Source organism: Pipistrellus hanaki (genome assembly GCF_964339955.1).
Source record: "Pipistrellus hanaki genome assembly, chromosome: 6".
NCBI lineage: Eukaryota > Metazoa > Chordata > Mammalia > Chiroptera > Vespertilionidae > Pipistrellus > Pipistrellus hanaki.
In genome coordinates this window covers 72510345-72531571 of record NC_140508.1, presented here as the reverse complement: position 1 = coordinate 72531571, position 21227 = coordinate 72510345, and the positions used below count along the sequence as shown (strand labels likewise).

Genomic DNA, 21227 nt, shown 5'->3' with positions numbered 1-21227 from the left:
TGTGCCTCAAGACTTCCTTGGCTCTCAGCTCTTCTTCCTCTGCTTATGTCAATAATCACACCTTTCTCCTGGTTTCACTAGTGCTTCCCTCTCCTAGTCCCAACCTCTGACCGGAATGCCAGTTCTACTTACATCACTAAAATTCTGAAGATTTTTTTAAACTCAAGGATAACGTATTTTAATTACGTGTGCAACATATAAGCAGTAATTCTGTAGATAACAATGCCTCACATAAGTTTATACTAAAAACAAGAAGCATGCTACGGCTTATGCCATTACAAGTAAACCTTTCAAAGGATCGATTTTTCTAAATTTTTATTTATTGATTTTAGAGAGAAGAAGGAAGAGAGGGAGCAGAGAGATGAGAGAAACATCAATTTGTTGCTCCACTTATCTATGTACCCACTGGTTGACTCTTGCATGTGCCCTGACCACGGTGTGAGTGTACACACTCTAACCAACTGAGCCACGCAGCCGGGGATTCAAAGGACCCTATTTTAATGCAATGTAGTCAAGAACATGTGTGTGCAAAACTGATTCCATCCTCCCTCTCAAAACCAGTTTGTCCTCTCAACTTCCAGTACTCCCTGAAGTTCCCATTATGTAAAAACTACCCTGAAATGTGATTTTTCTATAGTATATATGACATAACTCCTGAGGTAGATTGTTCTTAAATGATAATTTAAAGTAAATATATATATATATATATAGTTGTTAAATGGACTGTACTCTTTTTACCTTCTCTCCTTCTGGAAGGATCTGAGTATGCTTCTGGCTTTTGTTTTAACCTCTATGTGAGTGACCCCAGAACTAGTATTTTATCCTGACTTCTCAACCAAAATCCAAGCATAAATCTTTACTTAATGGCCATTTCCATTTGATGTCTTAACATCATCATAAATTTTAAAACAGATTTTAACACTGCCCCCCAAAATAAACAACCCCTCCAAATCTTTTTGCCTCAAATTCTCACTCACATAACCAACCATTCATTCCATAATTACCTATTACACACTTCCTACAAATGTCAGGTGTTATGCTGGAAACAGAAAATGTAAAAGTGAATAAGACCAAGTTCCTTGCCATTCATGAACCCAAAGCCTGTTTAGCACGTGTGGTATGTATCACAATGGAGTTATTTATACACAAAAAGCTATAAAAACACACAGGAGCAGCTGAGACAGAGGGAACAGTGTGTGCAGGGTGCTTTTACTCAGCCCGATCTGTGTCAGAAACTAGGCTAAGTGCTTTATAATTCCTGCTTCATGTCGTCCCTAGGAACAACTCTAAGAGGTGGTCCTAATTTCCTCACTTTACAGATGTGGAAGCTAAAGGACAGAAGGATTAAGGAACTTCCCCAAGGCCAACAGGTAATAAGTGGCAAAGCCAGGATTTGAACGCAGGGAATCTCATTGCAGAATCCCTGGTCTTTAGCACTCTAATAGGGTGACTCTCCAATGACATCAATAAGTCCTTTGGGTTCTTCTACAACATCCGCAGTGCTACATACCGTCTTTCAAATCCATCTCTTCCTTTACATTCTCACTGCCTCCATGCCAGACCAGGCTTCTATAATCTCACATGACTTAGTGCAACAATATCCAGGTGTCTTTACTTCCAATCTTTCCACTCGGACTCACTGTGAGCACTCCACTACCGCATTAGTCCTTAAAAGAAACAGGAAATTCAGTCCAGCACTGCAGTGAAGAAAGGTTCTAGTGTGAGCTAGATTTTGTTAGGTCTGCATAAGAATCAGTCTGAATCTCCATTTTACAACTTATAAAACCTCACTGCATAATGGGAAAAACAACAGTACTTACAACTCATAAGATATTCTAGAATGAAGCAAGATGAGCCATACAATGCACTCAGTCATGACCATGTGGCTAAGTGGTTAGTGTGTCAGCTCATGCACCAAAGGGTCTTGGGTTCAATTCCCGGTCAGGAAACATTGGGTTACAGGTTCGGTCCCCAGCCAAGGTGAATACAGAAGACAACTAATCAATGCTTCGCCCTCAGATCGGTGCTTTTCTCTCTTTATATCTTTATCTCTCTCTTTCCCTTCCTCTAAGCATGTCCTCAGGTAAGAATTAAAAAACAACAACCTGGCACAGTGTATGCTTAGCCAAATAAAAGGACAAATATAATTTATTTTTAAAATTAGTAAAATAACCACTTTCGTCATTTCACTCAGCAGCTCAAAAACATTCAATGATGCTTCAATTATCTGAAAAACAGAATACTGACTGACATTCAAGACCCTCTACAGTCTGAAAGGTCACTTTCCAACCACCGTCCAAACGAGTGGCTCTCAAACTTAAATCTACATAAAACACACCTGAGAAGCATGTGGTTAAAAATACATATGTCTGGGCCTCAAAAAATTCAGAATGTCAGGGTAGGACACAGTCATCTGGTTTTTCTAAAAACCATTCACAGCCCAGCCACGATGGCTCAGTGGTTGAAGGTAAACGTATGAACCAAGAGGTCACAGTTCAATTCCTGGTCAGGGCACATGCCTGGGTTGCAGGCTAGAACCACAGTGTGGGGTGTGCAGGAGGCAGCCAATCAATGAGTCTCTCATCACTGATGTTTCTATCTCTTTCTCTCTCCCTTCTTCTCTCTGCAATCAATAAAAATATTTTTTAAAATAAATGACACTTGAAATTAAAAATACCATAAAATTTTCAATAAAAAAGAGGCCAAGAAAACTCCCATAATAAATTTAAAGAAGAAGAAGACAAATAGATGGAAAACAGGAGACTGAAAATTAGAAGACCCATTTAGAATGTCTTAACAATTACAGGAGTTTTAAAACGATAGCAGAGGGACATTCCTGCTAAGTCAGAACCTGTGAAGGGCCTGAGATTTCCCTTACCTTACCAGCATGCCAATAACAAAGAAACAAAGGCCTGAAGCCTCTGGGACACAGACAAAAACAACTCATCCCGCACAGCAGCAGCAGTAACCAGAGTAACACCCTGCACTAGTTTCCTCCGGCCCAATCCCCACGGGTCTTTCAAAGCGATGGGTAAAAGTTAGTAATTTGTTCGTGGAAAAATAAGCAAATGGTGGGGACAGGTGGGCAGGGAAACAAGGTAAATTACCCAACTCAGCAGTAAGCAATATTGATGTAGTCAAAATAATGTAAACACTAACTTAGTCAAGAATTTCTATATATCTATACTAGAGGCCCAGTGCACGAATTCATGCATGGGTGGGGTACCTTTGGGGCTGATCGGGCCTGTCTCGCCCAGTACCAATTGGGGCCAATCAGGGCCAGCCAGTCAGGGGGAGAGACTGAAGGAGATTGGCTGTGGGAGCGCACTGACCACCAGGGGTCAGCTCCTGCATTGAACGCCTGCCCCGTCATGGTCAGTGCACATCACAGCGACTGGTCGCCTGATCATTTGATCGACAGGTCCTAATGGTCACTTAGGCTTTTATATATATAGATATCTGTACTGGAAAGCCCAGAAGTGGGGAAAGGAGGAGGTCAAGCTCGCATTTATCATAACAAGGAATCAATGGGTATTATCTAAAATTGATAGATCACAAAATAGACATTTAGACAACTATAAATACAGTTAAAAGCAGACAAAAAAAAGAATGCTGCTTTTTTTTAATAATATACCTTCTAGTATTACCTCAATATGCAAGTATTACTTTAAGTAGAAAAGTTAACTTTTAAATAAATTAGGGAGAATGTGCTTTACTATTTCACAATCACTGATTCATATAAACAACTCAATGTGCAAACACTAAGAGAACAGTGCAGGGTTGCAAAACAAACTAGCACTCCTGAAGAGACATCATATTATAGTAATATGAGTACCAGGAGTCTGTTGATATTTCCTGAGTGCCCTCTATGTGGCCAGCACAATGCTAAGTGCCAACGTTAAAACTGGGAGTGGAATTTATTTATAGTTGAGGAAGAGAAACAGATAAGCGGACATGAAATGATAATATGGCAACCATTCAAGACTTAGTGAGAGCTTCCCAGGAGTCATGCCATAAAAGCTGAGACCTGAAAGGTAAGAAGGATCGTCTTGATTAGAAAGTTCAGAAAATTTTCAAAGTGAAGAGAATAGCATGTGTCAAGGCCTAGGGCAGTGATGGGCAAACCGTGGCTCACGAGCCACATGCGGCTCTTTGGCCCCTTGAGTGTGGCTCTTCCACAAAATACCACGCGCAATTGAAACTTCGTGGCCCATGCGCAGAAGTCGGTTTTTAGCCTGGGCAAGTCTATTTTGAAGAAGTGGTTCTAAAGCCGAGCCACACTCAAGGGGCCAAAGAGCTGTATGTGGCTCTTGAGCCGAGGTTTGCCGACCTTTGGCCTAGGGTTAAGACAGAAACAGCTGCCGAAACCGGTTTGGCTCAGTGGATAGAGCGTCGGTCTGCGGACTGAAGGGTCCCAGGTTCAATTCCAGTCAAGGGCATGTACCTTGATTGCGGGCATATCCCCAGTAGGGGGTGTGCAGGAGGCAGCTGGTCGATGTTTTTCTCTCATCAATGTTTCTAACTCTATCCCTCTCCCTTCCTCTCTGTAAAAAATCAATAAAATATATTAAAAAAAAGAAAAAAAGAAAAAAGTTCAACATGGCTGGAGTGGGAAGGAATCAAAGTGAAGCAAACAAGGCCAGAAAGCAAGCTGCTGCCTCATGTGTTCGTTATGGGGAGACATAATCAAAGACATGTCTTCTACCTGCCCACTGTAACCCTAAAACTGTATCCATCGCTGAGTCTTCGAGCTCAGTGAACTCTCCCCGGATACACTGATGATTTCAAAATATCCCTGACCAGTCCAGAACTGTCCTGCGGGTGACATACCATTTATCTGCCTGCCTGCTCTACATCATCCTCTGGGTGACCATGGGCCCATACTGAACTTTGTATCCTCCCCTATCCATCTCCAATTTCTCTTTTCCACTCTACCCATTCAGACATCCAAGTCCAGAAACCTGAGGGAGGAGAAGGAAAAACTAGTTCTTAGAGTGTATATGTTGCCAGATACATAAGAAATATTTTCATTTAACGCTAATAAGCCTCTAAAGTAAATATTAGCTCTATTTTACAGTTGAGAATGCTAAAGCTTAAAAAGATTGAGTAACACACCAAAGCACATAAATAACACAACTAGGATTCAAACCTAGAAATCTGGGAAGTGTGTAGGTTATTCTGGAGTTCACAGAGAAACTAACTACAAGTATGGTAGAAACACCAATTGCCTACCTCAATCTCCAGACCTTCCTCCCTTATAGTAACAACTCCTATTTTTGGCTGAGCACATTCCCGTCCAGCTAAGATACATTTCCCAAGCTCTCTTGCAGCCAGAAAGATCATATGACTAAGTATTGGTTATCACTGAATTACACAGAACTTCCTTTAAGAGTGTGCAGCCACTTCTCTGTCCCTTCCTCCATCCTGCTGCTTGGATACTAGCAAGACCACCAGCAGCCATCCTGGACCCAGAACCAAGGGCCACACCCTAGGGATGACAGAATAAGAAACTGGAAAGAGCCCAGCCATGGTGGCCCGGTGGTTGAGCATCAACCTATGAATCAGGAGATCACGGTTCAATTGCCGGTCAGGCACATGCCCGGATTACAGGCCCCATTCCCCAGTGAGGGGTGTGCAGGAGGCAGCCAATCAATGATTCTCTATCATTATGGATGTTTCTAGCTCTCTCTCCCTTCTCCCTTCCTCTCTGAAATCAATAAAAATATATTTTAAAAAAGCACAACAACAGCCCAGGCTGGTTTGGCTCAGTGTATAGAGCATTAGCCCATGGACTGAAGGGTCCTGGGTCCAATTCCAGCCATGGGCACGTGCCTTGGATACAATATAGTGTTACTGACAATAGTCACCATGCTATACATCACATTCAGGGGACCTAGTTACTATCTTATAACTGGAAGTTTCTACCTTTTGAACACCTTCACCTACTTTGCCTATACTGCCCTTCCTCCCAACCAGCCTGGTGTCTGCATTTCTGCCCTAGCTGGTTTGGGCAGAAGTGGACAGAGTGCTGGCCTGTGGACCAAAGGGTCCTGGGTTCCGATCAAGGGCATGTACCTTGGTTTCAGGCTCCTCCCCTGCCCAGACCCTGGTTGGGATATGTGCAGGAGGCAACCAATCAATGTGTTTTTCTTACATCAGTATTTCTCTCTGTCTTTCCCTCTCTTTTCCACTCTCTAAAAACCAATGGAAAAATATCCTCAGGTGAGGATTAAAAACAAAAAGGAAAACAATAAATTCTATTTTTCAGCGTCTAACATTGAAATGTTTGCACTGCTTATTCCCTTGAAGAAAACAAATACCACATTTAAAAAATAAGTCCTAGATATTGATATTAAGAGCTTACTATTAATGTTTAGGTGTGATAATGGTATTGTGGGTCTATTAAAAAAGAGAGTGGCCTGGCCAGTGTTGCTCAGTGGTTGAGTGTCAACCTATGAACCAGGAGATCATGGTTCAATTCCTGGTCAGGGCACATGAGTCCCAGCTGGGAATGTGCAGAAGACAGCCAATCAATGATTCTCTTTCATCATTGATGTTTCTATCTTTCCCTCTCTCTTCCTCAATGAAATAAATACAAATGCATTTTTTAAAAAATATATTTTATTGATTTTTTTTTTACAGGAGGAGAGAGAGATAGAGAGCTAGAAACGTAGATGAGAGAGAAACATCAACCAGCTGCCTCTTGCACACCCCCTACCGGGGATGTGCCCGCAACCAATGTACATGCCCTTGACCGGAATCGAACCTGGGACCTTTCAGTCCACAGACCGACGCTCTACCACTGAGCCAAACCGGTTTTGGCAACAAATGCATTTTTTTTTTAAAAAAGAGTGACTCACTATTCTACAGATATACATATATACTCAAATATTTACAAACAAAATGGTATACTCATGATCTTCTTTAAAATAGTTGGGAGTAGAGATATGAATGGATATCTCTACTCCCAACTATTATAGATAAAACTAAGTTAGCCTGAGTTACTAACTGCTGGAGTTGAGGAATAGGTACATGGGGGTATATTATTCCACTGCTTGAACTTCTCTATATTCAAAGGTTACAAAGGTTACAAGTCTATATTCAAATAATATAGACTTCTTAACATATCTAACAGCTGAATCGCCTTCCTGTAACATTGCCCCACCTCAATTCTCTGCCATTTAATCCACCTGCAAAAGAGAGTTTCATCAATTATTCTTTAATCCCCACCTCATTCTTCCTTGTTGACCAACCTTAAGAGATTCAGCAAGTCACCTAACCTCTAAAAGACTGCATCTGCAGAATGGAAACATTTATAGTTGCCCAGTCTCTCTGAGTTTGCAGAGAGGATTATGTAAGATAAAAACTACAGAGCAGAATAATCACTCCAGAAATCTATACAGTTATAAACTTCAAGCTCGGCAGCAACCATCACCCAATTCCTATAAATTCTCTAGCTCTGTTCTTCTCTTGAGCCCTCAACTCATCAGCCCAAGTGCCTTGTTCCTCTGTAAGGTTACCCGCCGTTCCACCCCCTGCACCCCTACACCCATGTTTTCACATCTTTCAGCACATGCCTTCTCCCCACACACCTTTCCCTCCAATCTCCTTTCTTTCCCTTCAAGAATCCCACTCCAACTGCCCCATAGTCAGTCTATCCCGTGTGCCTCTTTGCTGGCCCTATGACATCCATCCTATCACTTTCCTACCTCTTTCCAGCACTGTCATCCTATCAGCTTTGTCACCCCACTACCCTCAACCCCCACTACTGCCCCGGGTTCACAAACACGTGAGCTGACTTCCCACTCTCACCCTCAGTTAAAACACAATCAAAGGACGGGGGAGGGAAGGAGTGACTGCTATTGGGTTTCCTTTTGGGGTGATAAAGAAGTTTAGGATTCGTTGCACACCCCTCTGAATATGCTATAAAAACAAACAAAACAAAACAAAAAACCCACTGAGTTATACTTTAACTGTACTTTTAAAAGTGAATGTTATGGCATGTGCATTACGTCTCCATAAAAATGTACTTGTCAAAAAAGAAAAAGTAAACACTACTGCCCGCCCTGCCCATCACACACCCATTTGTCTCCCGTATGGCCGACTGCTCTTTGGTATCCTCCTTTCCCCCTACCCCCCCCCCCCCATCTCCCCCACCCCCACTCCCAACACCAGCCTCGGACCCAGACCCCTCGCACTCCCGGGATTACACGCCCCTCGCCGCTCAGCCCTAAGCGCCACGGTACCCCGGAGCGGAGGGAGGGGCATGGGGCACAGCCTCTCCAGGGGGCCCGTCCCCACTGGCCGGAAGGGACTCTTCTCCGCCTCCGGGGCGGCGCTGCCCCCCAGCTCCTGCCGCTGCCCGGAGGAGGAGTGGGGGGAAAGGGGTGTCCCCTAATCCGCTCAGCCCAGGAGCAGGGGGCCGGCGGACCTCCCAGCCCACCTTCTCAGCCGGCGGGGAGATCGGCTTACAGCTCACGGTCCAGCGAGTGGCAGAGGGTCAGGCCTCCATGTTTCCGCGTCTCTGCGGCTCCGGCTCCGGCTCCGGCTCGGCTCCCGCCCGGGCCGCGTCAGTGCGGAGGCCCGGAGGCTGGGAGAGAAGAGGGAAGCGGCCGAGAACGCCGCTGGGAACCGAACGGCTGGGCGCGCAGCAGCCGGTGATCACGTGGCACGTGGCGCGCGGACTTCTGGGAGATGTAGTCCTTCGGGCGTTAGTAGTTTCTCCACCACCGCCACCACCCTCAGCGCCTCCAGGGTAACGGCATAGCCACGTGGCAAAATTCAGAAGCGGCTGGGCCTCTCTAGTGACGAGTCCCTTACCCTGCCTACACCACTTATTCTGCTGGCTTAACTTGATCAACACTCCTCTTCATTTCAACAGATAATCATTCCTAAGTTAAGCAATTCCCTTGGAGGGCTCTGAAAAATTGAATAGCATTTTTACCATTTTATCTATTGTTAAATTTTTTAACTTTGTTCTTATTCAAATCTTTTTATTGAGGGCTAATTTTCAGAAAATAATTTTTGATGGAGGCAGTTAACAGGTATAAAACTGCAATATTGTCAAAAAGTCTTATTTTCATAAAACTGCAATTTGTCTGTTTTTTTGTTTATTGCCTGTGCCTTTGGCATCACATCCAAGAAATCATTGCCAAATTCAATGTTGTGAAGCTTTTCCCCTATATTTTCTTCTAAGAGTTTTATGTTGTGTTCTTATGTTTAGGTCTTTGATCCATTTTGTGTTAATATTTGTATAGAGTATTAGCTAAGGCTCCAACTTTATTCTTTTGCATGTAGATACCCAGTTTTCTCAGTACCATTTGTTGAAAAGACTGCCTTCTCCCAATTGAATGGTCTTGGAACTCTTGTCAAAAATTAGCCATATGTGAAAGGTTTATTGCTAATCCCTCTTCTCTCTATTCTGTTTCATTGACTTATAAATTTGTTTTTGTGACAGTACCACACTGTTTTGGTTACTTTAGCTTTGTAGTAAGTTTTGAAATCAGGAAGTGTGTATCCTCCAACTTTGCTCTTCTTTTTCAAGATTGTTGTGGTTTTTTCTATTTCTGCAAAATACATCATTAGGATTTTAATATAGATTGTACTGAATTTGGCTAATACTGATATCTTAACAATATTCTGTTATTGTCTTTCAGTTCATGAATATGTCTTTCCCTTAATAAATAACATCATTCATTTCTTTGTTTATTTCAATAATATTTTGTAGTTTTCATTGTCTTTTTTTAAATGCTTTATTTTAAAGTGAGAAGAAGGGAGAGAGAGAGGAGAGAAACATTGATGTGAAAGAGTAAACAATCAGTTGCCTCCCACACATGCCCTGACTGGGGATAGCATCCTCAACCTTGACCAGAAATCAAACCCGCAACCTTTTTGGTTTTTATTGTCTCAAGTCTTTCACTTTCTTAGTCAATTCCTAACTTTTTTCTCTTTGATATTATAATAAATGTAATTGTTTTAATTTCCTGTTCAGATATTTGTTGGTGTATAATAATGCAACTGATTTTTGTGCTGACTTTGTGCTGACCTGTTACTTTGCTAAATTCAATTTTTTAGTGCTAGCAGTCTTTTGTGGAATATTTAGGTTTTTCTATTTACAAATCATCTGTGAACAGAGATAATTTTACTTCTTTTCCAATTTGAATAACTTTTATTTCCTTTTCTTGCTTAATTGGATAGAAATTCCAGTAGTATATTGAGTTCAAGTGGCAAAGGCTGTCATCCTTGCCTTACTCCTGATCCTGAGTGTGAGACTTGCTGTGTGTTTTTCACATATACTTTCATTATGTTGAGGTAGTTTTCTTTTATTGTTAGTTTAAGTGTTTTTGTCATGAAAGGTTATTGAATTTTATCAAATGCTTTTTCTGTATTGAGATAACCATGTGGGTTTTCTCCCTCCATTCTAAACATCCTTGCAGTTTTATGAATAAACCCACTAGGTCATGGAATATATTTTATTTTTCTCTAATGTCTTTTTGTTGATTTCTGAGAGGGAGAGGGAGAGATAGAAGCATCAATGATGAGAATCATTGATCAGCTGCTTCCTGCATGCACCCTACTGGGGATCCAGCCTGAAATCTGGCCTTGTGCCCTGATTGGGAATTGAACTCGTGACCTCCTGTTTCATAGGTCAATGCTCAACCACTGAGCCACACAGGCAGGCCATAATCCTTTAACTATGATGTGAATTTTGTTTGCTAGTATTTTGTTGAGGATTTTTGCATTGATAGGCATGATACAGGTCTGTAGGTTTCTTTTTTTATATATTAGGAAATGTTCTCTTCGATATTTTGGAAAAGTTTGGGAATGATTGGTGTTCTCCATTAAATGTTTGGTAGAATTCACTAGGGAAGCCATAAGGTCCAGGCTTCTCTTTGTTGAGACTTCTTATTACTGATTCAGTTCCTTAACCAATTATATATCTCTTCAGGACTGCTTTTTTTTTTTAATGTATTTTATTGATTTTTTACAGAGAGGGAGGTTAGAAACATCGATGAGAGAGAGACATCCATCAGCTGCCTCCTGCACACCCCCTATTGGGGATGTGCCTGCAACCAGGGTACATGTCCTTGACTGGAATCGAACCCGGGACCTTTCAATCTGCAATGGGCTAACTGTTGTTGTTATGTTCTGTATGTCTGTCAGATTTAATTGGTTTATTGTGTTATTCAAGCTATTTCCTTATATTTCTTCTGTCTGGTTTTATTCATAATTGAATAAAGTCTCTGACTATTGTGGAACTATCTATTTCTTCCCGGAAATATTTGCCTCATATTTTAAGGGTGTGTTCTTAGGAGTAAATATAGTGTTTTTGAAACATAAAAAGACAGTAAACAACCTAATATCTACTGATCTTCAAGATATACTTTTTCTTTTAAAGATATACTTTTAATTGAAAAAAGAAAACCAGATAGCACATATTGTATGTTAATTTTGTCTTAATAAAATACATACACTTGTATTTGCTTGTGCATGCAGAAAATATCTCTGGAAATGTAAAGGGCCACCTGCGAGGGCCTTAGTTCTGTGGCCATGTGGGGGACCTAGGTACGGGAGCACTGGTCCTAGCCCTCAAAATCCCCATGTGGTCGCTGACACGTTCTCCTACGCTCACCATGTTCCTCACCGGGTCTGAGTACCACAGGGGTGGGAATACTTTTTCTCCTGAAGGAAAATATTTCATGGGGAATATGCCACTGAGGCTATCAAGCTTGCTCTGCAGCCATTGGGATCCAGACACACAAGGGGGTTTTCCTAGCTGTGAATTGCCTCTCCATTCATGGAGCCAAGCGACATTGAGAAAGTTGTAGAGCTTGATGCTCACATAGGTTGTGCCATGAATGGGCTAACTGTTGATGCTAAGGCTTTAACTGATAAAGCCCAGAGTGGAGACACAAAAACACAAAACCATGAATTCACCTACAAGTAGACAATGACGGTGGAGTGTGTGACCCAGGCTGTGTCCGATCCGGCTCTACCGTTTGGAGAAGATGCAGATTTGGGTGCCATGTCTTGTCCCTTTGGAATAAGTAGCACTGTTGTTGGAAGGTATTGATGAGAAAGGACCTCGGCTATTCCATAAGGCCTCTCAGGGACTTGTGGACAGAGTGATGCTTGAGCAATTGGCTCTGGTTCAAAGGGTACCCAGAGCTCCTTGCAAGTTTACAACTCTATGATTCTGGAAGAAGCCATCAAGTCTTCACTCATCATCCTCACACAAGCAATGGTGAAGAAGCAGAATGCAATTACATAGAACTAGCCGCTGTGCGGCCTGGCCAGACTTTCCCCGTGTTCACAAAGGAAAAACTTGAGAGGTCATCAAGGACATTTAAGGGAGTGTGCTCCTCAGAACTTCTCTGGGACAATTTCAGTTCTCCTGACTGCCCTGAACTTTTATTTCCAGCTCCTACTCCTTGGAAAATACCCAGTGTGCATGCATTTTTAAAATGATGCCTGTACATAAAGGCAACTAAAGGAAGAAAGAGAAACTTAAAATAAAAAATGAGAAAAATGAAGAAACTGGTAATCTTGATTGCCTCCTAGGAGGCGAACTAGGTGCTTGGGCACCAGGGTGGGAGGAAGGAATCTTTATCTGTGTACACTCTTATATCTTATGAATTTTGTATAAAAAATACCTTCAAAAAATAAGAACACTTAATTTGAAATGCTGTAGACTGGAAACTAAAAAGCAAACAAACAAAAGTAGTGCACAGTTCATATGAAAAGGATCCTAGAAGATATTCGATGATTGTAAACTCGGTATGTAGGACAGGCCACTAAGAGCTTGCTTGTATTCCGAAAGTTCAGTTCAGAGATGATGCAGTAAAAGGGAAAGCGCAGGGGCTAAGTATTCATTTGATGGTTTTTTTAAACCCTTCTTTCTAAAAGTAGTTAGGGTGACTTGCAAACACATGTCACACATAAAACTATAATATTAATCACAGGCAAGAAGGGTGGGGGCTTGAAGGAAACCAGTGATCCGGGGTCAGCAGTAAGTGCTGGGCCCAACAGGGCAAGGAGGGCGAGAGGCTAGTAGAGGCTGAAGGGAGACATGTGGGAGCGGGCCACCTCCTTGAAGCGCATTTTGGCTGAGGGACACACCTGGTCTGGAGACCCAGAAGGCTGAACCGAGGGAATAAATACTCTAACCCCACTCCTCCCTTCTCTCCCTCCTTCCCGCCCCTGCTGCAGATTCCAGCTGGCCAGACCCAACAGAACGCAAAGGCCATGGAAAGTCTGTTGCTGGGAGTCCAGGCAGCTTTCTCGGGCAGCAAAATAGGGTGAAAGGAGCAGGGATTTGGAGAGGCAAGTGGAAGGCATGCGGCATACTCATCATGATATAAATACCGATCAATGACTTAACCAATATTTACAAAAACCTACATGGACGATGTGTGGGAGAGCAGAGGTAGTTATAAGTCAGCCTTGGAAGGAAGTCGGTAATGGGGAAAGCTGACAGTTCCAAAACTGTCAGCTTTGGAACTGTATATATATATTTAGAAATATAGAGATAAAACATAAGACAAAAAAGCAACAGCTAAATGAGTAAAGCCTTTGGGCACTAAGGGAGTAGAGACAGTATACACTTTGCAATGTTATAATTTAAAAAAAGATATATTTAATAAAAACAAAGGAACGTTAAGGAAGTTGCTAGGCGGCTACACAAAAGAACTAACGGTGGTTACATTTGTGGAGAGAGAATGAGGAGTGAAAGAACATGAGCTTTTCATTTAAATTCCCAGGGCACTGTTTTACTATGAACACCTGCTATTTGTATAATATCGTGTTTGTACTTTAAACAAATGAATCAACTGAATTTAGTTGCTAAGGGAATGTATCTTATCCCTCAGGTGGGTTGGGGCAGAACACTTGACACCTACTGATTTCTATCAAATGGAGACCAGGGTGAGTCACTGACTTGCTCACACGTAGAGTTCACCGGAGCCTTGGTTAGGACCCAGGACTTCATTGGGGACTTAAAGGCAGAAGACTCTTCCAATCATTCCCTGCCTCAGAGGGAATAAGGAAATAGGATATAAAGTAAGTATGGTTCATCACCTGTCCCTAAAGTGAAGCAGCCCAGGGGTGAAAGACCATATAGAGGCCCAGACCAGCAAAGAACTGTCCAGTCATGTCACTGTTGTTGAAGACCACTACGTTTTGGAGTGTCTTGTTATGCAACAATAAATAACCGATACAATCTACATTAAAAAATAAATAACATATTGTTGTCTCAGAACTGTCCAGGTGCCAGCACGCTATTATAATTCTGCTTTCTGATATGGTGAAAAATGTCCCTTTTAAGAACTATTTAAACTTTTTAAAAAAGAAGGGAAAAAAAAAGAAAAAGCCAACCCCCAACCACAAGCTAAACTGAATGTTTAATATATTCTGTAGGAAGAGAAGGAATGCAACAAAAATTAGAATTTTATAATATACATTAAACATTTATGTAAAAATTGTTTCATTTTCCCCCAAAGAGATTTCCTCAATTTCTTGTCTTTACCATTTTCTTCAGAGCAATACTTTCTACTATCGCAGATAAGGGACTCCACTGTGTTGGGCAGTAATTACAAATTTATGTTTCAAGTCATTATCACCTCCAAACACTCCCTTTCACTTCCCTGCACAGTCTCACTGTACTGTTTCATAGTGAAAATACACTCCACTCAAATTCAAAGAGCCTGAACAGAAGCTAGAAGCCCAAGGATGTTTAGGTACTGATTTAGTAACAAAGCCTACTGGCACAATCCTCCTATTTATTCATACTATTAAAGCTAGGTAAATGAAAAAGGAACGTGGGAACGAGATCATTAATTATAACTAAATACATTCTAAATATAAATACCATGTATTTCCTGATCAGTATCAGGCAAACACCTACACCATCCACCCCGAGTTGTGGTCTAAGAGAAAAAGGTCAGAGACAATTACAAAGAAGGTGCTTCACATTATCAGGTCCATTTTGAAAACAAGGAGGTCCCTGGGTCAGTGCCTTCAGTCTTTCTTTTTATCAGAGATTTCTGTCGATCCTTGTGTTGGAAATCCATTTATGTCTGCCCCCTAAAATGAAAAACCATTTTAGAGATTATTATAAGACACTCATCATAAGAAAAACTCTCTTTGAAACAGTCAACAAACTTCAGGATGAAAAAAACTCTGCTTCTAGAATTATTCAGGATGGCTTTAGTGCAGTTGAACACAATCAAAGTTGAACGTAACAAGCACCATTGCTAAAAACAACATGTTGTCTCTAAATAGTCATTTTAAAAAAATAACTTCATTTTATAAAAAGAAAAAAAAACGGCCCTAACTGGTTTGGCTCAGTGGATAGAGCACCGGCCTGCGGACTGAAAGGTCCCGGTTCGATTCCGGTCAAGGGCATGTACCTTGGTTGAGGGCACATCCCCAGTAGGGGGTGTGCAAGAGGCAGCTGATCGATGATTCTCTCTCATCATTGTTTCTAATTCTCTATCCCTCTCTCTTTCTCTCTGTAAAAATCAATAAAATATATATATTTTTAAAAAGTCCAGCCAGTGTGGCTCAATGGTTGAGCACTGATGTAGGAACCAAGAGGTCACGGGTTCGATTCCTGGTCAAGGGCACATGTCCGGGGTGTGGGCTCCATCCACAACAATAGGGGGCGTGCAGGAGGCAGCCCGTCCATGATTCTCTCTCCTCGTGGATGTTTCTCTCTCCCCCTCTGCCTTCCTCTCAGAAATCAATAAAAATACATTTAAAATAAATAAATAACTTCTATGATCCTCCTAAATTAAATCTCTCACCAAAATTTTTTTAAATATATTTTACTGATTTTTTACAAAGAGGAAGGGAGAGAGAGAGAGAGCCAGAAACATCGATGAGAGAGAAACATCGACCAGCTGCCTCTTGCACACCCCCTACCGGGGATGCGCCTGCAACCAAGGTACATGCCCTTGATCAGAATCGAACCTGGGACCTTTCAGTCCGCAGACCGACGCTCTACCGCTGAGCCAAACCGGTTTCAGCTCTCCCACCAAAATTATCAACCAGTGACATTGGCTTTTTTTCATGTTATCTCTTCGCACCGATGAGCTGTTTCCCATTACTCTCACCAGCCAAGAAATACTGGCTATTATCTTGGCCATTGGCAAGGAGCAATTGCATTAATCAGAGGCCTAGTTTAAAACTTTAGTTTAAACCAACTGTTAATTTCTTAAAAAAAACACCCAAATTCCTTTTTTTCTTCTTCTAAACTGTAAGAGAAAGTTTATTTAAAGTTATAAAGGTAGCAGAAATGAGCCAGCCGGGCGGCACAGGCTCCGGAAACGAGCCCTTGGAGCTTGGAAGAGAGAAAGACACAGGTAACTCGCCCGGGAGGAAAGAGGGGGTGGGAAAGGCTCCGAGGAAAAGCCAACCCTCCTCCTGCCTCCCCACCCCCCCATTTAAAAAAGAAGGAAATTAAGATACATTGATGAAGCTTCTGGTTCCAAGAACTTGCCTTTCAAAAGCCAAATAAGTTTACCCAGACGGTACCACCCCTCACCCAGCCTTCCTATTCGAGGTATTTCCATGTTCTCACCTTATAGTCTATTATGCCTTTGCTTGCATCATTGGATTCTTGCACAGCTTTTCGAGGCCATATGCGACTGACAAAGGGGGAAATCAGGGGGTATATATATGGCTCCAGGAACTTTTTGTAGATCCAGAGCAGCACTGGAATGACGATACAAGGAATGCACACCATCTTCCCAGGTGGGAGCTCCTGAACTGACAGACGCACAGAAAAAACGAATCAGTTCCTCATAGATTAATGACTAACGGAGTTTAGCTAGATTGGGATGTTCGAAAGGATTATTTCTACACTGAAGGAACAACTTAGATCCTACTATTAGCTAAATGCAAGGACCTATTAAAGATACTGCTATTTGCAGGGTAACGGAATAGCAGATGGTAGGCATGAAAATAACAGTGACGTTCCCGCTTCCAAATCTCTCCAATCACTGCTCCCCAACCATAAATTTAACAATAAAGACGCCAACATTTGCTAGGTGCTACGCAGTTTAATGCTTTGCATATACAGTTTGCCCTCTGTATCCCCAGGTTTTGCATCATGGAGTCAATCAACTTCAAATCGAAAACTCTGAAAAGAAAATGTCAGAAAATTCCAAAAAGCAAAACCTGAATTTATTCACAGAACACCTCTCGCGAAATCAATGCAAATGAAGTGTGTGTAGACCTACTGAAGCCTGTTCTTAAACCCTACACCTTTTTTATGGGGGGTTTGTGCACCCAGGAATTTTGGTATGGGGGGGTCGGGGGGGTTGGAAGGGTGTCCTGAAACCAATACCTTGAGGATACTGAAGGACAACTGTATAACTCATTTATTCAAAACCCAGTGAGGTTGGGTACCTTTGCATCTTTTTTTTATTTTTTTTAATATATTTTATTGATTTTTTACAGAGAGGAAGGAAGAGAGATAGAGAGCTAGAAACGCCGATGAGAGAAACATCGACCAGCAGCCTCCTGCACACCCCCTACCGGGGACGTGCCCGCAACCAACGTACATGCCCCTGACTAGAATCGAATCCGGGACCTTTCAGTCCTCAGACTGACGCTCTACCACTGAACCAAACCGGTTTCGGCTACCTTTGCATCTTAATTTACACATACTGCAAAGGAAAGCACAAAACATTAAGGAACTTGGTAATTATGACTTAATCAGCCAAACCTACAATGCTAAGGGCAAACAGTATAATAAGAAACTCTCTAAGATATCACTTTGGAAGACCCCTAAGCTGCAAACTGGTTGGCCTTTTCCAGGCAATAATTCTCCCCTGATATAACTGCTTTTTCTTTTTTTCTTTTTTTAAATATATTTTATTGATTTTTTACAGAAAGGGAGATAATGAGAAACATCGATGAGAAATATCAATCAACTGCCTCCTGCAGACCCCCCACTGGGGATGTGCCCACAACCCTGGCATGTGCTCTTGACAGGAATTGAACCTGGGACCCTTCAGTCCATAGGCCGATGCTCCATCCATCAAGCCAAACTGGTTTAGCTGCTTTTTCTTTTTAATGGCAATTAAGGTGTACCGTGTAATAAAACTATTTATTTGTTTATTTATTATTATTATAAGTAAATTGTTTATTATAAGGAAATTGTTTAAAAAAATTAACACATCTAATTTCCTTGATAATTAGAAATCACCTTAGAATGTCTCGAAATCAGCAATTTATTCAAAAAGAACAAATACTACACTTCCACAAAATACTAATAAACCAAACACTTCTTACATTTACAAGAATTTTTAATCCCTTAGAGTAGGGGTGTCGAACTCAATCAGAGAAGGGGCCAAAATCTAAAATCCAGCCTAAATCGAGGGCCGAATGGTTTACTGAACAGTCATAAACTGACAATGTCATAAACTGACAGCGGAGTGCAGTGATGACAGCGCGGTGCGGGCCACATTGCAAGGCCTGGCGGGCTGGATTTGGCCCGCGGGCCTTGTGTTTGACACATGTGCCTTAGAGCAGGGGTCTTCAAACTATGGCCCGCAGGCCACATGCAGCCCCCAGGGGAGTCTGATCCTGCCCGCCAGGTTTTTTGGGCAGTGAGCGCAGCCAAGGTGTTACAGTAGGAATTAGAAGTTCATATAGTCCGCCTTTCAGCTCTCTGAGGGACCGTGATCCCCACTTTGAAAAGTTTGAGGACCCCTGCAGTAGGCCTTAAAAATTAAGATGCTTTGCCCTGGCTGGTGTTGCTCAGTTGGTTGAACAGCACCAAGAAGTTGCCGGTTTGATTCCCAGTCAGGCCGCGTGCCTGGGTTGTGGGCTCTATCCCCAGTAGGGAGCGCGCAGAAGGCAGTCGATGGATGGTTCTCTAATTGCTGTTCCTCTCTCCCCTCTTAAAATCAATAAAAACATATATTTTTTAAAAACCAACAACTGAGAAGCATCAGAACACTGCATAAGGCTAGTAATTCAGGATGTTAAAATTTCATCATGACTACACTAAGGCAATTTAAAATTATTCACAATACAAGTGAACAATGGCACAGACAATTCAAGCCCCATGACTTTGAAATGAATTACAAGAGCTACAAACAAAAATCCGGATGCACATCAATGAAGGAAGAGCTATTTTACAAAGGATTCATAACCATTTTTTTTTAAAGGTCCCCTAGTCAAATTAAAGTAACAACTTAATAATTTACCAAAATGTTTTAAAGCCAAACGAGTGGTGAGTCTTTTTCACGGAGTCATTATTTTTGTCCATAAATGCAGAATGTGATCTGGGATACTGAAAAGGTGGTCTGGGTAAGGTACTGAACACTCTCACAGGCACCACAGCATCACCGAGCTGACTGGCTGGCAGCTGCCTGGATTTGAGATGTTTCCCCCGCTTTCTATATGGTGTTCGTGGGCAAACTTCTTCCCCAGTCTGTGCCTGAATTCCCTCGAGTGTAAAATGTAGACAATAATATCTACCTCACTGGGGATTAAATTAATATGCATACAAAGTTCAGAAGTGTGTCTGCATATAGTAAGTGCCATGAAATAGTTACTGGAAAAAACAAACAAAAAAGCCAAAAATGGTGACCTGTCCAAAGTTCACACAAAGGTAACAAGTAACTAGAGCTGGCTAAGACCAGAATGCCCAGGTCCGGTTTCCTAGCTCAAGATTCTTGTCTCTATCCCTTCCCAGAACACAATGATTATGTTAATTACTATCCCCCTACCAAACCTTCAAAACCAGCGAAATCCTTCCAACACCGGGCGACGCTCTGAGCACTAGGCCTGGCAGGCTGGTGACTGGCAGTCCCTCCATCACAAAGGTTCATTTCTTACCTACTTGTCATTGTGTTTTAAGTAAGTACTTGCGCACTGTGTTTTAAATAAACTCTGGAGAACCAATACTGCTAATCAGTTTTGTCATCCTTAGGGCTCTTATAAAACTTTTTAGCTCTCTTCAGAATGAAGCTACTGAATTTCAGCTCTTAACCGTCACGATTCTTCGATGAGTTGTTATACTTCATCCACGTGGACAGTGTGGCTTAGAAAGGTCGCTACGATAAACTGATACAATTATAATTTTACTTAACCTCCACACACCAATTCTCGGATACTACCACAAAGGAAGCAAAATGGGTTAAAGCTGTTGTAGGAGAGAAATGTTTATATTCGACTGAATCCAGCATAATAGGCTGGAGAGGAAAGGCTGAGGCTGTCAGAACTGGGCAGGTGGACGGGGAAGGCCACGCCCGTAGGTTACCGGGATCCGTAAGGAACGTCCTCTTGTGGGAGACAAAGAGGGAAGACAAGGAGTGAGGATGGGAGAGAAGGAGGGCGAGTGGTGGTGACGATAACAGAAGCGCCAAGAAGCCGACAATTCAGGCCAAGGGGGCTGATAAACGGACATAGAGGGAAAGGAAGGCGGGGCCGGGCGGGAGGGCGCCCCGGGGGGCAGAGGGCAGCCGGCCACAGGGCCGCCGCAGGGGAAGGGGGGCCGTCGGGCAGCGCAGGGTCCGCGGGGCCGGGCCGGAGCCGCGGCCCGGCCGAGCTCCGTCCGCGCCCCCGGCCCACGCCCGCGGAGCAGCCCGCCGGCGCCGCGGCCACGGCCCACCCTCGCCCCAAACGCCCGGCCCAAAGCCCCAGCCCACTCGACCCTACTCACCCGCGACCACCGAGCCCAAGCGGAAATGTCCGCACTTCCGGAGGGAGGGACCTGCCGCAGCCGGGCCAATGGACACCGCGAAAGGGGCCAACAAACACGCGCCTGCGTCAGCCTGACGACACACCCGGCGCGCCGGCGCCGCCGGGCGGGGCCCCGGAGCCTGAGCCTGGGCTCGCTCCCCAGGCGCTCCGACCCCGGAGGAGCTGAGCTCCCCAGGCACTCCGATCAGATCCGAGAAATGGCGCCTGTACCTATGGCTCACCAACGCAGGCAAGGTTCCTGTTCTCAAATGCAGCTGTGCCTACAGTCACCCTCTCCTGTAGTTATAAGGGAAGGGTGAGTGAAGTCAATATGGAGAAATGGCTATACCACTTCACTCCCACAGCAACTATCAGTGTTGAAGCCGTGGAGAAAATCGAACCCTCTGCTAGGGGCATTGTAAATGGCATACATGGAAAGTCTGGCTGTTACCATGATTCAACAATTACTCATAACTTGTACCCAAGAGAAATGAGAACATGCCCATCAAAAATCCTGCAAAGGTGCACAG

The 21227-nt window shown here is 43.0% G+C and overlaps 2 protein-coding genes and 1 pseudogene across 8 annotated transcripts in view; 1 reads left to right on the top strand and 2 right to left on the bottom strand.

Moving 5' to 3' along the window:
• DYM (dymeclin) overlaps positions 1–21227 on the bottom strand; it is a 319690-nt gene that overhangs the window by 225936 nt on the left and 72527 nt on the right. Inside the window, exons 1-2 of one of the 5 annotated variants that reach the window (XM_084888929.1) lie at positions 8444–8669; positions 1507–1667 (exon numbers count right to left, since the gene is read on the bottom strand). The exons of 1 other annotated variant lie outside the window; for it this stretch is intronic. The gene's annotated coding sequence lies outside the window, so the exon portion shown is untranslated. Of the gene's footprint in view, positions 1–1506; positions 1668–8443; positions 8683–21227 lie in introns of those variants that run through there. 3 more of the 5 variants (XM_084888930.1, XM_084888931.1, XM_084888928.1) reach the window with 3 other exon arrangements.
• LOC311625137 (proteasome subunit alpha type-5-like) lies at positions 10961–13423 on the top strand (annotated as a pseudogene). Its single transcript has 2 exons — positions 10961–12032; positions 12067–13423. The product of its transcript is annotated as a proteasome subunit alpha type-5-like (transcript).
• On the bottom strand, positions 14381–20775 carry LOC311624572 (UPF0729 protein C18orf32 homolog). Of its 2 annotated transcripts, none has more exons than XM_084887982.1 (3): positions 20678–20775; positions 16580–16767; positions 14381–15081 (listed from the first exon to the last, which is right to left on the bottom strand). In XM_084887982.1, exons 2-3 carry the CDS (start codon positions 16742–16744, stop codon positions 15016–15018), a joined length of 231 nt encoding a protein of 76 aa, XP_084744108.1. In that variant the 5' UTR covers positions 16745–16767; positions 20678–20775; the 3' UTR covers positions 14381–15015. The 2 variants fall into 2 exon arrangements, with proteins under 2 accessions (XP_084744108.1, XP_084744109.1); XM_084887983.1 differs by having other exon boundaries at positions 16580–16762; positions 20678–20745.